This window comes from Sceloporus occidentalis, unplaced genomic scaffold, assembly GCF_023333645.1.
Source record: "Sceloporus occidentalis isolate IW3139 unplaced genomic scaffold, rSceOcc1.0.p SCAF_6, whole genome shotgun sequence".
Lineage (NCBI taxonomy): Eukaryota > Metazoa > Chordata > Lepidosauria > Squamata > Phrynosomatidae > Sceloporus > Sceloporus occidentalis.
In genome coordinates, this window is record NW_028316986.1 from 40771562 (window position 1) to 40786288 (window position 14727).

Genomic DNA, 14727 nt, shown 5'->3' on the forward strand with positions numbered 1-14727 from the left:
GGGACATGCTTCCCCTGTCCATGCCCAGACAGAGATCATCGACCAAGGCGACCATGGCAGTCTCAACTCCATAGCCCACCCGAAAGCCAGTTTGAAATGGGTCTAGAAAATCAGTATCATCAGCTACATTTGAATTACTACTACAGTAGTGTTTGCCCCTCACAAATGGGACAAAAATACAGAAATGTCCTTTCTGATCACTGACAATATTTCCTGGTGGCAGATTTTCATTTCCTTGTCAGCTGACTTTTGTGGTGGGAAAAGAAGCAGAGCTTGGAAAGGTACTTTTTTGAATTACAACATCCAGAACCTCCAACCAACATAGCCAAACTCTAGATAGTTTTTCACACAGAATTAAATGAATAGCTGAGTTTATTTTGTTCTCCCAAATACCCCACGACTGATAGCGTTATGGGAGATGAATTAGATTGTAAGTCAGCCCTCTGTTTTTGCAGGGGATCCATTCTGGACCCATCCCACCCCCCCACCCGTAAAAACAAACTCACACATATTCAAGCTCCATAGGCTTGAATGGGGGTACTTGCCCCATTTTAATCACCTCCATTTACTCCTTGCGAGTAAGCGACCGTTGCGGATTTAAAGTTTGCGCAAATGGACGGGCAACTGTAATATTCTTGTCAATCTTGTACTTAGAGGAGAGAAAGATCTACAGACATCCTCTTGTTGCTTTTAGAAATAAATCCTCCTCTCAGTCTTGTTCACTTGGGTTAAGTAGTACAGGAGGTCATTTTAACTCCATAATCAAGATTATAGTAATGTTAAAAAGGTGTGTCTTAATATTTTAAAACAACTCATTTAATCCCATGTAACTTCTGAATACTTTCTTATTGGAAAATGATCAAACATCAAGGAACATAACATAGGGAAACATGAGGGAAATCTCTTTTTAGATTCTGTTAAATTCATATATGTTCATTTTCCTAGCAATTAATTTCTGAATCTTAATAACCTGCAGAAAATGTACCTAGGGTTGAGTACAAAATTCCTTTCCTCAATTGTATCCTCATAACAGCAGTATGAGGTAAATTAAACAGAAACAAAGACTGGCTCAAGGTAGGGCTGCACTGAAAATGCCTTCTGATATTTTCCATTCTACTGATGATTATATTTGCTCTGACCTGCTGTGATAGTGTTCTTTCACAGCACTGAAATTCTGTGAAACTTTCATGACATTTCAATCTTATTTTCAGGCGATCGCTATTCACGAGTGGTATTTACATCAGCAGATGGAGAGAATTTGTGGAATTTACTGGCAATAAAATCAATGTGCAGTGTAGATAATTTGAGGGTAAGAAAAGATATTTAACTTTAATATCATAAACTATACATTTGAAAATGGGATTTTCCCCCCTTGCTAATTACTACTATGTCTTTCTTGTTGTATAATAAGCTATCAACAAGTAACAATTAAGCAAAACTAACTGCCTTATTCACTGATAAGCCTGCTATCCAACATTTCTTCACAGTTTCAACAATACCATCTGTTTCTTTTCTCCACGATTTCCTGTTCTGAAGAATTTGTTGGAGGTGGGGCAGAATTTAGCACAATTTTGGAGAACAAGACTTTGTTTTTTCCTTTCTTGGTTTTTCTGTCATCCCATCTTCTAAAACTAGTCCAGAAACCATTTCTTTTCCCATTTTTAATTTCCTTTAAAGCAATTTGTCAACATTATATTGTTTGTGAGAGATTCTGAGAGTTTTCTAGTCTGTGACACCTAAAGGAAGATGGGTTGGCGATAGAGAACTCGGGCAGATCTGTATATATACAGTAACTTTTATAAACACCAGAGGAAAAAATGATAATAATTCAACCCAGATCTTGGTATTCTGAGAAAGCAATGTTTGCTTCCTCTTCAGAGCACAAGGGGATGAAAGAAGACACTTTGGTCCTGACTGCTCTGATCGTGAGAGAATGTTTTCAATAACCAGGATGGTTAGGGCCTTTTTAAAAAAATTCCCCAAGGATCCAAAATGTAAAAAGTAACAGGCAGCCGGGGGGATTTCATGAGTTCCTCTTGCATGTGTTAGAAGTTAGCATTGCACAGAGTAGAAAACTGATGTCTGGTTTTAACTAATGGACCCTTGCTGACGCAAGGTCTGTGCTAAAGCGAAGAGCATATGTTCTCATTGTACATCTATGATGATGTGTGAGCTTGTCAAGTCTCTGAAACCACAGTGATTGCTATGCTTTGACAGGTGTTGGCGCCCCAGAATTGGTAATCTCACAATGCTTTACAACAGGCCATTTAGACTAGTAATAGTGCTGTCAGGGCTGGTGGAAGTTGGAGGGCCCAAAGAGACATGCAGGCTGAGAACAGTGGAGGAGGGGCACATTCAATTTAGTAGGACTATATAGCGCCCCTTTGGGATGTGGGAGGGTAGGAAATTATTTGGTACCAGGATTCATAGTTCTTCTTTAATTATTATAAGCCTTCATAATCCATGCTGGCCTCTGTGTCCTCAGTCCAATTGCCGCTACCATTTAAATTAAACCCACTGAATAAATGTTATTTAAATAAGTGTTGACTTACCAAGATTCATTGAGCCAATGGATCTACTGTAATGGGATCTGGCAACTAGGTTTAGGCTTAGGGATCAGGCAGGGCTATAACTTGAAGTAAACTGGGTTTTGGGTTTGTTTGTTTTTTACATGGGGTGGGGTGGGATAATTATATCTGCTTTTGATTCTAGTAATTAACTGTCAGTTGGCACTGTAAAATTGTATCTGAAAAAGAAACTCACTTCTAGGTAGTGAGTCTGGTTTCTTTCAACGGTTTAAATAGTTCTAAATCTAACTGCTTATATTAAGAAGAGTAATACAGCTACAGAGATCACCAGTGAGAAAGGAGAGAAACTATTGGCAGAGAAACTATTACATCTAACTTTTGTTGGTAGACTCATACTGGCCGAAGAGGGGACAGGGTTCCCCCCTCCTTTTTTAAAAAAATTCTAGTTTTTGTTTTTATTCCAGGGCTGGCATGCTTTTACACTGCCTGGGTTGAGTGCAAGAGCAATGCTATTGAAAATGATTGCCCTGGATTCCTCAAGCCATTGGCTACTGGTTCCTGGAGAGTTTCTAGGATAGAAAAACAGTGAATGGCATAAATATGGGCCCAGTCACTGGCACATTGTGGGGATGGGGAAGACCCTGCTGGTCCCCTACATCAGATAGCTTAAGAAGCACTGTACTAGAGAACAAGACTGTGTCAGTTCCTTAGTCTCAAGCTGCAATAAGGTTTTGATGACAAAATTTTGATGTCATCATCATCGTCATCATCCTGATTGAGGTTACTCTAAAATAGTGGTGTTATTTTAAGCCAAGCAACAACCTTGCAAGTTGTTTATTTTCAGGTAGCCACTGTAGGTAGAAACAGTTGTGCTACCTAGATACTAAGAGAAATGGCTCCTTAATAGAAATGTTTTCAGCTGCCAAAGCTATGGCATAGGGCTATGAACTGGCATTTTGGGCTCCCCCCTCCCCACATTGACATGTCATTTCCAACTGAAGGTTTTAGACAAAAACCATTTTGGCATCTTGGCTGGGTGGGGGAGAACATGGGACGAACAAGGGGACTCACAAGTTTCACCTGTAGTTTAGTGGAATTGGTGGTTTAATGTGAATGATGTTTTACCATTTTAATAGTTTTCAAAAATCTGTGGCTGTACAGATCAAAGCATGTGGAACTGTGGCTACAACCACACTGCAGAAATAATCCCCATTGAGGCCACTTTAACTGCTATAACTCAGTGCTCTTGAATCCTGGGAATTGTAGTTTGTGGTGGCACCAGAGCGCTCTCACAGAGAAGCTAAATGTTTCACAAAATTACAATTCTTAGAATCTGATTGCATTGAGCCATGGCAGTTAAAATAGTGTGAAACTGGATTATTTCTGCAGTGCAGATGCAGCTTAAGTGGCATTCATGAATTCATCTTGTGTTTAGAAAACAGCTCTGCCCTTCTGCAAACCTTGGTCAAAATCTTTGAACTGATACTGCTTTTCACAAAAAGGAGGAGTCATTGTTTTCTGTAGTATTTGAGTTAAAGTCTTTTTTGTTGTTGTTTTTGGCTGCTCTCCATATGGTTTTTAAGTTCATTCTCTTTCTGTAATGAATTCAGTGGCATTAACTCCTATGGAAGCAAATCCAACTGCTTTGGTATCTTAAAAGTTAAGCTTAAAACCTAATATAAGGTTTAGTATATTTTCTCCAGCCTTCCTCTGTGTTTTAATAGAAGCTTTGATGATACATCCCCAGTATGTCCACAACAGTAAAAAAAATATTATAAATGTATTTCCAGCTGTGTACTATTTGAACAAAAAACGTCTTGGGCATTCTCTATCAACTTTAGCCATCTGGTTTACTCCTAATTAGGATTATATCCTATAAATTCTGCACATATGGCACCCTCATAATCTTAATGTCATATGCAGAGTGTCTATGGGATACAGTCCTTATTTTGTATTCCAAAACTTTTGGAATACAAAAACCTTTTCCTAAACTCTACCAAGTGCTTTTAAATTTTAATTCAAAGGCATAGCCATCTTAGTCTGTTTCAGAATTTTAAAAAAATATAAAGAAAACTTGTAGAATCTTTGAAACTGAGAAAAAGAAATTTCTCACATAAGTTTGTATGGACTCTAGTCCACTTCATCGGATGCATCTGATGAAGTAGGCTGTAGTCCATAGAAGTTTATGCTGGAAATTTCTTTTTTGCATTTAGTCAAAGATGCTACAAGTTTTCTTTATATTTTTATACATTTTAATTGATTTGAAAACAATTTCTAGAATACCTCTTCCAAATGAGAATCTAAAAACTTGTTCACAAGCATCTATCCATACTGCATTACGAGTTTCCTTGAAAACTTCTCCTCAGCTTAGTAATGTTGGGAAAGCCTCCCAGAAAGGCAGGTTTCCTGTCTTTCCAGTCTTTCCTTGGAACATACATCTACAGCAGGGATGGGGAAATTTCCAGAGTCCAGATGGCAAAATTGCACCCCACTCCTGGAAGAACCCAGGAGCTGTCTTACCACCTTGTTTGTTCCTGCTATTGAGCTGTGATGGCAGCTGTCTAATGTTCCTTGCCATAGAGCAGTGGAAGGCAGACCTCAGGCTGAATCTAACACTTTCAGATTTTGTGGGGATTTTTTCCTTCTGAAAAGTTGACATGACTCTCCAAAGACTTAGTTGGTGGTAGTGAGAGCTTTAAATGAAACTATGGCATGTTACAGACCGCCCAGAAGGTCTTCCACCACCGTCATTTGCAGCACGGAGGAGGCCCAGCGTCCAAACAGCGAGGTTCCTCCGCGCTGCAAATAAGAAGCGCCAAAATGGCGCTTCTCTTTGCAGCACGGATATGATGCCGCAAGGCGCCAATGGCACACTTGCAGCGTCATATGCGCTGCGTGATGTGCGGACGCAGCGCGTCTGCTACGTAAAGATGGCGGTCCCTGTGTGGAGGGGGCGCCACCATTTTGTATGGACTCGGTCCGTATTAGGGTTAGGGGCATCCGGAAGGGACGCCCCTTTCTAATCCTAATACGGACCCAGTCCGTACTTTATGCCCATGTGTAACGGGCCTATGTTTCCAATGCATGTGAGGAAGTAGACTCAAGTATACAAAAGTTCATGCTACAAACTTCTTTTTTTCACTTTGTCACAAAAATGCTACAAGATCCCTTTGCATCCAGACTAACACAGCAATGTCTCTGTATACTGGATTGCTAGTCTTGCTCTTTTGCATCTGGACCCACTTAACCACTGAGGTGCATCTCCCAAGACATTTTCTGAAATTGAATTTGGTCCTTAGTTGAGGGTGGTTCCCCATTGTGCTCAATGAGAAAGAAGCTCCCCTAACCTTGCCAGATGCAAGCAGACTCCCTCTTCATGAGAAGGCAACACAGTTTGATTTTTATAGGACTTTTTCTTTTCTTTTTTTAAAGATAATACTGCCATCAATTTTCAGAGGAACTCTTGGGAGTTGAAACAGTACTGCTCATTTTCTCAGCAACTGAAACTGAGGAAAACCACGCTGAGAGAGCAAAAATAGCTTTTGGGAGCAAAAGAGGGCTATAATCATATATTGTCTACCCCAATCTACAGGGAGATATTAGAGGAAATCTAAGACATAGGGACACATAGTCCATGTTTTAAGAAAACAGGCCTACGTTGTGTGCCATAGATACACCTGTAATGGACTGGACTTCATTGCTAGACAAATCACTGTGGAAAGTGTAAGAACCTGAAAACCACTGAGAGGGAATTTCAGCACAATCATTTGTGTTTTCTTTAGATGTTCCACAGCAAGTTGAAAACCCTGATGATACATACCTAACATGCACAAACTGGCCTTGGCAACACCTTTTGATCAAACAGCAGAATAGGCCCCATCCCTTACATGTGCTAGCAATAATTCTAAAACAATGTTTTTAAGAGGGATTTTGATAGGTTCCAGGCAAAGTCTTTCCTTCCAAATTCTAGCAGCCAATTCATCTTTATCTTCAAAGAGCATTACTTGTGTGTGTATCTGGCTTGTAACATGCCAAAGCAAAGTGAATAACGCTCAAAGTTTCAACTAAAACTTGAATAACTAAAGTGGACAATAGTCTTTTCCTCCCCACTTGCCTGAGTGACCTGAAGGTCTTGCATATTGTATCCTCCTTGATAAATTTGGACATGGGCCATGAAAAATAAAAGAGATGGCATTCCAGTGTTTCCTTTTATTTATTAAGTTGTTCATTTTTTCCTGCATTCACATGTGTCAGGGTTTTTATCTGGAAACAATCAAATGTGAATTATCCTGTTTTTCCTGGAATGCAAGGTCACTTTGGTTCTGAAATTATTTTACCAAAATTAAGGCCATATTCAATCTTTTATAACATTCAGGGCAATTCCAAATATATCTGAACTATTACAAAAGAATAGCTCACAATAAGACAAAGCAATTTTAACATGATTTCAGATTGCTTGGCTATTGTTTGTGTCAAATAAATGTTTCAGTCTGTTTAGGACAAGAGTGAGCAAAATGTGGCTTGCGGACAGCATGTGGCTCTTGGGACCCCGAGAAAGCCTCTCCAGCCCCTCCATTTTTTAAAATTTTGGGGCTGATTTTTGGATAATTTTTTGTCCTGTCCCCAAATGAGCCAAAACTGCCTAAAAATCCTGTGTAAAGCTCCCCAAATCTTCCCAAAACACCAAACAAAATGGAATAAAGCAGTAAAAAAAATCAGCCAAAATGGCACTCAGAAGTGACAACATGTCACTTCAGGCACACTAAAATTCACTGCTGCAGATCACTGGATGGGTGGCTGGGAAGTAAAATAGCCCCCATTGACAGTGCAGTTGCTCAACCCTGATTTAGAAAAAGAAAGGAAAAAGATGTCTGTGTGACACACGTTATCCCTAGAAGGCTTGTGATTTTGGGATGGATTTAATATAGCACAGTTAGAATAGTCTTTTTGAGTATTTCATTGATTTAGAAATTACCTAAATGCTGTATCAAGCATCTTAATCTGGCTGCTTTTTTCTTAGAATCATAGAATGGAAGAGACCATAAGGACCATCAAGTTCAACCCCCTGCCATGCAGGAACTCTCAGTCAAAGCATCCCCGACAGATGGCCACCCAGCCTCTGTTTAAAGACCTCTAAGGAAGGAGACACTATTGAACAGCCCTTACTGTCAGGAAGTTCCTCCTAATGTTGAGGTGGAATCTCTTTTCCTGCAGCTTGGATCCATTGTTCCTGGTCCTGTTCTCTGGAGCAGCAGAAAACAAGCTTGTTCCCTCCTCAGTATGACATCCCTTCAAATATTTAAACAGGGCTATCATATCACCTCTTAACCTTCTTTTCTCCAGGCTAAACATCCCCAGCTCCCTAAGTTGTTCCTCATAGGGCATGGTCTCCAGACCCTTCACCATTTTTGTCGCCCTCCTTTGGACACGCTCCAGTTTCTCAATGTCCTTTCTGAATTGTGGCGCCCAGAACTGGACACAATATTCTAGGTGGGGCCTGACCAAAGCAGAATACAGTGGCACTATTACTTCTCTTGATCTAGACACTATACTTCTATTGATGCAGCCTAAAATTGCATTGGCTTTTTTAGCTGCCGCATCGCACTGTTGACTCATGTTCATCTTGTGGTCTACTTGGACTCCTAGGTCCCTTTCACATATAGTCTCGTTCAGCCAGGTGTCCCCCATCCTATATCTGTGCATTTTGTTTTTCCGCCCTAAGTGCAGTACCTTACATTTCTCCGTATTGAATTTCATTTTGTTAGCTTTGGCCCAGCTTTCTAGTCTATTAAGGTCATTTTGAATTTTGATCATGTCCTTTGGGGTATTAGCTACTCCTCCTAATTTGGTGTCATCTGCAAATTTGATAAGTATGCCCCCAGTTCTGTCATCTAAGTCATTGATAAAGATGTTGAATAACACTGGCCCCAGGACAGAACCCTTTGGGACCCCACTGGACACTTACCTCCAGGATGAAAAGGAGCCATTGTTGAGCACCCTTTGGGTTCGTCCGGTCAACCAATTACAAATCCATGTAGCAGTTGCCTTGTCTAGCCCACATTTTACAAACTTGTTTGCAAGAATATCATGGGGAACTTTGTCAAAGGCCTTACTGAAATCAAGATATGCTATATTTTCGGCATTACCTTCATCTATCAAGCTGGTAATTTTATTAAAAAAAAAGATCAGATTAGTCTGGCATGACTTGTTTCTCTGGCGGGGTACAAACCGCCGCTTTGCGGCGGTCTGCTGCCGCCGCCGGTAGATCCATGGGGGAGCCGGAGCCTTCAGACAGCGCGGCTCCCGCGCGGACCGAAAAAGAAGCTCCAAAATGGAGCTTCTTTTTCAGTCGCGTTTGTGACGTAGCGAGGCGCCAGGGGTGCACTCGCTACGTCATAAAGGCTGCGACACGTACGGACGCTCAGCGTCTGATACGTAAAGATGGCAGCGCCCATGTGGAAGGGGCGCCGCCATCTTGTACGTATAGGATACGTACTAGGGTTAGGGGTGTGTGGAAGCACCGCCCCTTCCTAACCCTAGTACGTATCCTATACGTACTAAATGGCGGTATGTATCCCGCCTCTGAAATCTATGTTGAGTTTTTGTGATTATGGAATTGCCATCTAGATGTTCGCAGACTCTCTATTTAATGATCTGCTCCAGAATCTTTCTTGGTATTGATGTCAGACTAATTGGACGATAATTGTTGGGATCCTCTTTTTCCTCCTTTTTGAAGATGGGGACAATGTTTTCCCCTCTTCAGTCTGCTGGGACTTCTACTAGAGAAACCTGTGGTCTTGATTTGAGAATTGGCTGAATGTAAAAAAAAAATTGATTATTATTCTGTCTTCTCAAGTCAGACTGTAGCTACATATATGGTGAATCATATCAAGCTTCATCCCCAGTTTAAATTCTCAGTTATGTATATGCAGCAAAGATTGTGCCCAGCTGAAAATGTCTTTTTCTATTAGACGTTTTTTAACTTTTTCTTTACTTTACTGTGTATGAAAAAATATTTGTTTGCTCATCTGAGAATTTATTTTCTTTTATCTTCATACTGTGTGTGAAATATTGTCTTCATCTTGTGATTTTCAGGTGTAAAATAGTCCTAGCTATTTTTTTAAATAAAAGAAGGAGTCATAGTAATATGTTTCAGGGGGGAAAGGTGCCTTATAGCACCTTGAACACTAACAGATTTATTTTCTAATCCTAGCCAAACATGTTGACTTTTTGAAATGTGTTTCAAATAAATCCACAAGCAGTAAATTTAGTCTCCAGAGTATGTTATCATTAAAATTGCATCTCATTAGCTCATCATTTGCATAACTTTTGGAAGAGCTATGAGCCAGCAATTGCTTCATTTAAATTCCTCTTGCTTAAATAGGTACAAAGGAAAGAAAGCATTCAAAATCTGTAGGTTTTTTGTGGGTTTTCTGGGCTGTGTGGCCAGAATTCTCTGAAGATGCCAGCCACAGATGCTGGTGAAACTTCAGGAAGAAACTCTTCTAGAACATGGCCACATAGCCCGAAAAACCCACAAAAAACTATGGATGCCGGCCATGAAAGCCTTCGACTTCACATTCAAAATTTGCACAATGAAGGATACAAAAAACCGGTAACCATATCTGAACTAGTATTAAAACTAGTACAAACATTTGGGAAAACATAAAATTGAACTAAATTTAAGGGTAGTAGGAAGATTGTTCTATTGTTTTTATAGGCAATGAAACCACCATAGCAGTCATTTTGGTTTTATAATTCTGCATTGTATTATAACTCTACATGTCTTTCTTTACACAGATACGATCTCATTTTCAGTTTGGTGATCTCTGCCAGAGAACCACTGCTGCTTCATGCTGTCCCAGCTGGACATTAGGCAATTATATTGCCATTCTGAACAACAGATCATCCTGTCAAAAAATTATAGAGAGAGATGTTTCTCACACTCTGAAGCTGCTCCGTACATGTGCCAAATACTACTACAATGGGACTCTTGGGCCAGACTGCTGGGATATGGCAGCCAGGAGGAAGGACCAACTCAAGTGTACAAACGTGCCTCGTAAATGTACAAAGTACAATGCTGTTTACCAGATTCTCCACTACCTAGTGGACAAAGATTTTCTAAGCCCAAAGCCCATGGACTATGTATCACCAGCTTTAAAGTACAGCATGCTCTTTTCACCTACAGAAAAAGGGGAGAGCATGATGAAAATCTACTTGGATAACTTTGAGAACTGGAACTCTTCTGATGGGATCACGACCATCACAGGGATTGAGTTTGGAATCAAGCATAGTTTATTCCAAGATTATCTTTTAATGGATACAGTGTATCCTGCTATAGCCATTGTGATTGTTCTTTTAGTTATGTGTGTATATACCAAGTCCATGTTTATCACACTGATGACCATGTTTGCAATAATTAGTTCCTTGATTGTTTCTTACTTCCTCTACCGGGTAGTATTTAATTTTGAATTTTTCCCCTTTATGAACCTCACTGCACTGATTATTCTTGTTGGTATTGGAGCAGATGATGCTTTTGTTTTGTGTGATGTGTGGAACTACACAAAATTTGACAAGTCTCAAGCTGCAACTTCAGAGACAGTCAGCATCACATTGCAACATGCCGCCCTTTCTATGTTTGTCACCAGTTTCACCACCGCTGCTGCCTTTTATGCCAATTATGTCAGCAATATTACAGCAATCAGATGTTTTGGTGTTTATGCTGGCACCGCCATATTAGTGAATTATGTTCTAATGGTAACATGGTTACCTGCAGTTGTTGTGTTACATGAACGGTACCTATTCAATATATTTAGTTGCTTCAGAAAACCTCAGACAAGGGGCTACAGTAACAAAAGCTGCTGGACAGTGCTGTGCCAAATGTCCCGTAAGGCTGTTTTTGCAGGTTCAGAAGCATCAAGGATATTTTTTGAAAAAGTATTGCCATGCATTGTTATCAAGTTTCGCTATGTTTGGTTGGTCTGGTTCTTAGCCTTAACTGTTGGGGGTGCATATATAGTTTGCGTAAATCCAAAGATGAAGCTACCCTCACTGGAGCTCTCAGAATTTCAAGTGTTTAGGTCTTCTCATCCTTTTGAACGCTATGATGCTGAGTTCAGAAAACTTTTTATGTTTGAACGTGTCCATCATGGAGAGGAGCTTCATATGCCCATAACTATTATCTGGGGGGTCTCTGCTGAGGACAATGGGGACCCCCTAAACCCTAAGAGCAAAGGAAAGCTAAAATTAGACAGCAACTTCAATATTGCAAGCCCAGATTCACAGCTGTGGATTTTGAAGTTTTGCCAGAAGCTAAGGAATCAGACATTTTATTATCAAACAGAAGAGCAGGACTTCACAAGCTGCTTTATTGAAACATTTAAGCAATGGATGGAAAATCAGGACTGCGATGAACCAGCTCTTTATCCTTGCTGCAGTCACTGGAACTTTCCCTACAAACAGGAGATTTTTGAGTTATGCATCAAAAGGGCCATTATGGAGCTTGAAAGAAGTACAGGGTACTATTTAGACAGCAAAACTCCCGGGCCTCGCTTTGACATAAATGATACCATCAGAGCGGTGGTACTGGAGTTCCAAAGCACCTACCTCTTCACCTTGGCATATGAGAAGATGCATCAGTTCTACAGAGAGGTGGATACCTGGATTTCACATGAGCTTAGTACTGCTCCTGAGGGTCTAAGCAGTGGTTGGTTTGTGAGTAATCTAGAGTTCTATGACCTCCAGGACAGTCTTTCTGATGGTACTTTGATTGCCATGGGTCTTTCAGTTGCTGTAGCATTCAGTGTAATGCTGCTTACAACTTGGAATATAATAATAAGTCTTTATGCAATAGTCTCAATTGCAGGAACCATCTTTGTTACTGTTGGATCTCTGGTTCTTCTGGGTTGGGAGCTAAATGTGTTAGAGTCTGTCACCATTTCTGTTGCTGTTGGCTTATCTGTTGACTTTGCAGTCCATTATGGAGTTGCTTACCGTTTAGCGCCTGATCCTGACAGAGAAGGAAAAGTAATCTTCTCCCTAAGTCGCATGGGCTCAGCAATTGCCATGGCTGCACTGACTACATTTGTAGCTGGAGCCATGATGATGCCTTCCACAGTTTTGGCATATACTCAGCTTGGCACCTTCATGATGCTTATAATGTGTATCAGCTGGGCTTTTGCAACCTTCTTCTTCCAGTGCATGTGCCGTTGCCTTGGGCCCCAGGGCACTTTTGGTCAGATCCCTTTGCCAAAAAGATTTCAGTGCAGTGCCTTTTCACAGGCGTTGTCAGGAAACAAAGGAGATGGGGAGCAAAACAAAGCCCAGCCTGTAAATAAATACCATTTGGACCCTAGAAGTCAAAAATCAGAACTGGATCATGAGCATGAGCATTATGAGTTAGAGCCTTTAGCATGCCAGACCAACAACTGCATTGCCTCAGAAAAGAGAGCCTTTGAAGAAACGCACATCTGCTCTGAGCTTTTAAATGGTAGGCTTACAGATGCCCATGCTCTTCCTCACTCAGTGTATAACAACGAACTGAACATGGCCACCAAAAGTGACTCTAGCTCGGCCATGGCATCCTCTGGTGAGCAGGATCCCTCTTGTCAGCTGATGTGTCAAAACCAGCAGTGTATTTGTTCAGATGCATTTAAGGCTTTGGGCATGAAATGGAGTCCCCATTCATGCCAACAGTTAAATGAAACTGTATGTTTTCACTCGTCTCCATCTGGAAACATGCCGATTCAGAATTCTTTGGTCCCCTTAAATGCCTTGCATTGCTCTTCTGATGGTTATGTTAACACTGTCCAGCATGTTCTCAGCTGTAACTGTCTACAAGGCAGGTTAAAAAAACTACCAGTTAAGCATTCACTTTCTAGAAATATTTTTCTCCATTCAGTGCACCATTTTCAATCCCACAGTCTTCCCAACACCGAAGAGAACTTGAGAACTCTTCCAAAAGAGACAAATACTTCCCTATTTCTCTGCAGAAGTGCTGGTTCACTCATGAAACCATGTTGTGAAACAGAAAAAAGCATGGACCAAAAGGGACTCTGTATTAACTGTAGAGGCAAATGTGATGTAAGGATCACTGAGGTAAATGGAAATGAAAATGGGATGTCTGCATCCAAGCAAAACAGAGAAGCTGAAGCAGAGGGCATCCCGGACGTGCCACAAGGTACTGCAGACAAGAAGTTTAATCAGAATGATATTAAAGGTACAGAAAGCAATACAGCGGCAGGGACTGGTTTTGAGTCTTGCCCTGAAAATTCACAGTATTGTAACAAACCCATAATAACCAAGTGCAATTCTGCTGAGTGTTATATGCCAAACACTGAAGCCCATGTGCCTGCTCTGTTAGCACACTCTGAACTTTCCAATGAAAGTTTGCTAATAAAAACGCTATAATTAATCTTAAACTTGTTGGTTCTGTCTTTCTTTTCAAAAAGATCTTATAGTACTAAAACCTGCTCAGATTGTCAAACAGAAAATATACTAAATTTAACATTCTGGAATGAAAAACCTACTTTAAAACAAAAGTGAATGTTGTTAAGTTTTATTAACCTATTTCAAGTTGAAAATACATTGCTCTCAGGAAAGTCAAATACCATTTAATTCACATCTTATGTAGTTGCCAAAATCATTTAGGTTGTTATTCTCTACCAAGCAGAAAAATAAAGCATTTCAAATAGCCTGTCCCTGGGATTTTGGCAAGAGATGATATATCTGAGTTATGCCATTTTATTGCCTTATATTAATATTCTCTTACCGTTCTTTTATTTAATTTCTTAGGATCAGATAAAACTATCGCAGCGGGTAAGAAAGAAGATAAAAGCAGTTTAAAAAAATTACTGACAAAATAATTCTTTAGGAGTTTGTCCTTTTCACTACCAAACCTTCTTGCTCTTTATAGACAGTTTTAGGTATCATTCAGTGCCAGAGGGTGGTCCAGTCAGAATTGTGGGAGAGGTTTCCCCTGCTTCATCTACAAGCCACCCAGGTATTGATTCCTGTCTAAAAAGCATTAGATGTTCATGATAGCACCAAAACACATTAAACTGTTAGTGTGCTGAAATTCTACAACGTTTAAGAAGTCAATCATAAACACAAATTATAGGAAACCTAAAAGTCATTGCTATCTTCTACAGCTCACAGAATAGTACCATAGTATCCAAAATTAGTTGGACATATATCCATT

At 40.2% G+C, this 14727-nt stretch overlaps 1 protein-coding gene across 4 annotated transcripts in view; it reads left to right on the top strand.

Moving 5' to 3' along the window:
• DISP1 (dispatched RND transporter family member 1) overlaps window positions 1-13937 on the top strand; it is a 112262-nt gene extending 98325 nt beyond the window's left edge. For 3 of the 4 annotated variants that reach the window (XM_089529386.1, XM_089529385.1, XM_089529387.1), the window contains exons 7-8: window positions 1212-1309; window positions 10329-13937. In XM_089529386.1, the coding sequence (XP_089385512.1) occupies window positions 1212-1309; window positions 10329-13937 (3707 nt within the window). The remainder of the gene's footprint in view (window positions 1-1211; window positions 1310-10328) is intronic. The other variant, XM_089529388.1, reaches the window with a different exon arrangement.
• Window positions 13938-14727: the final 790 nt, after the last annotated feature.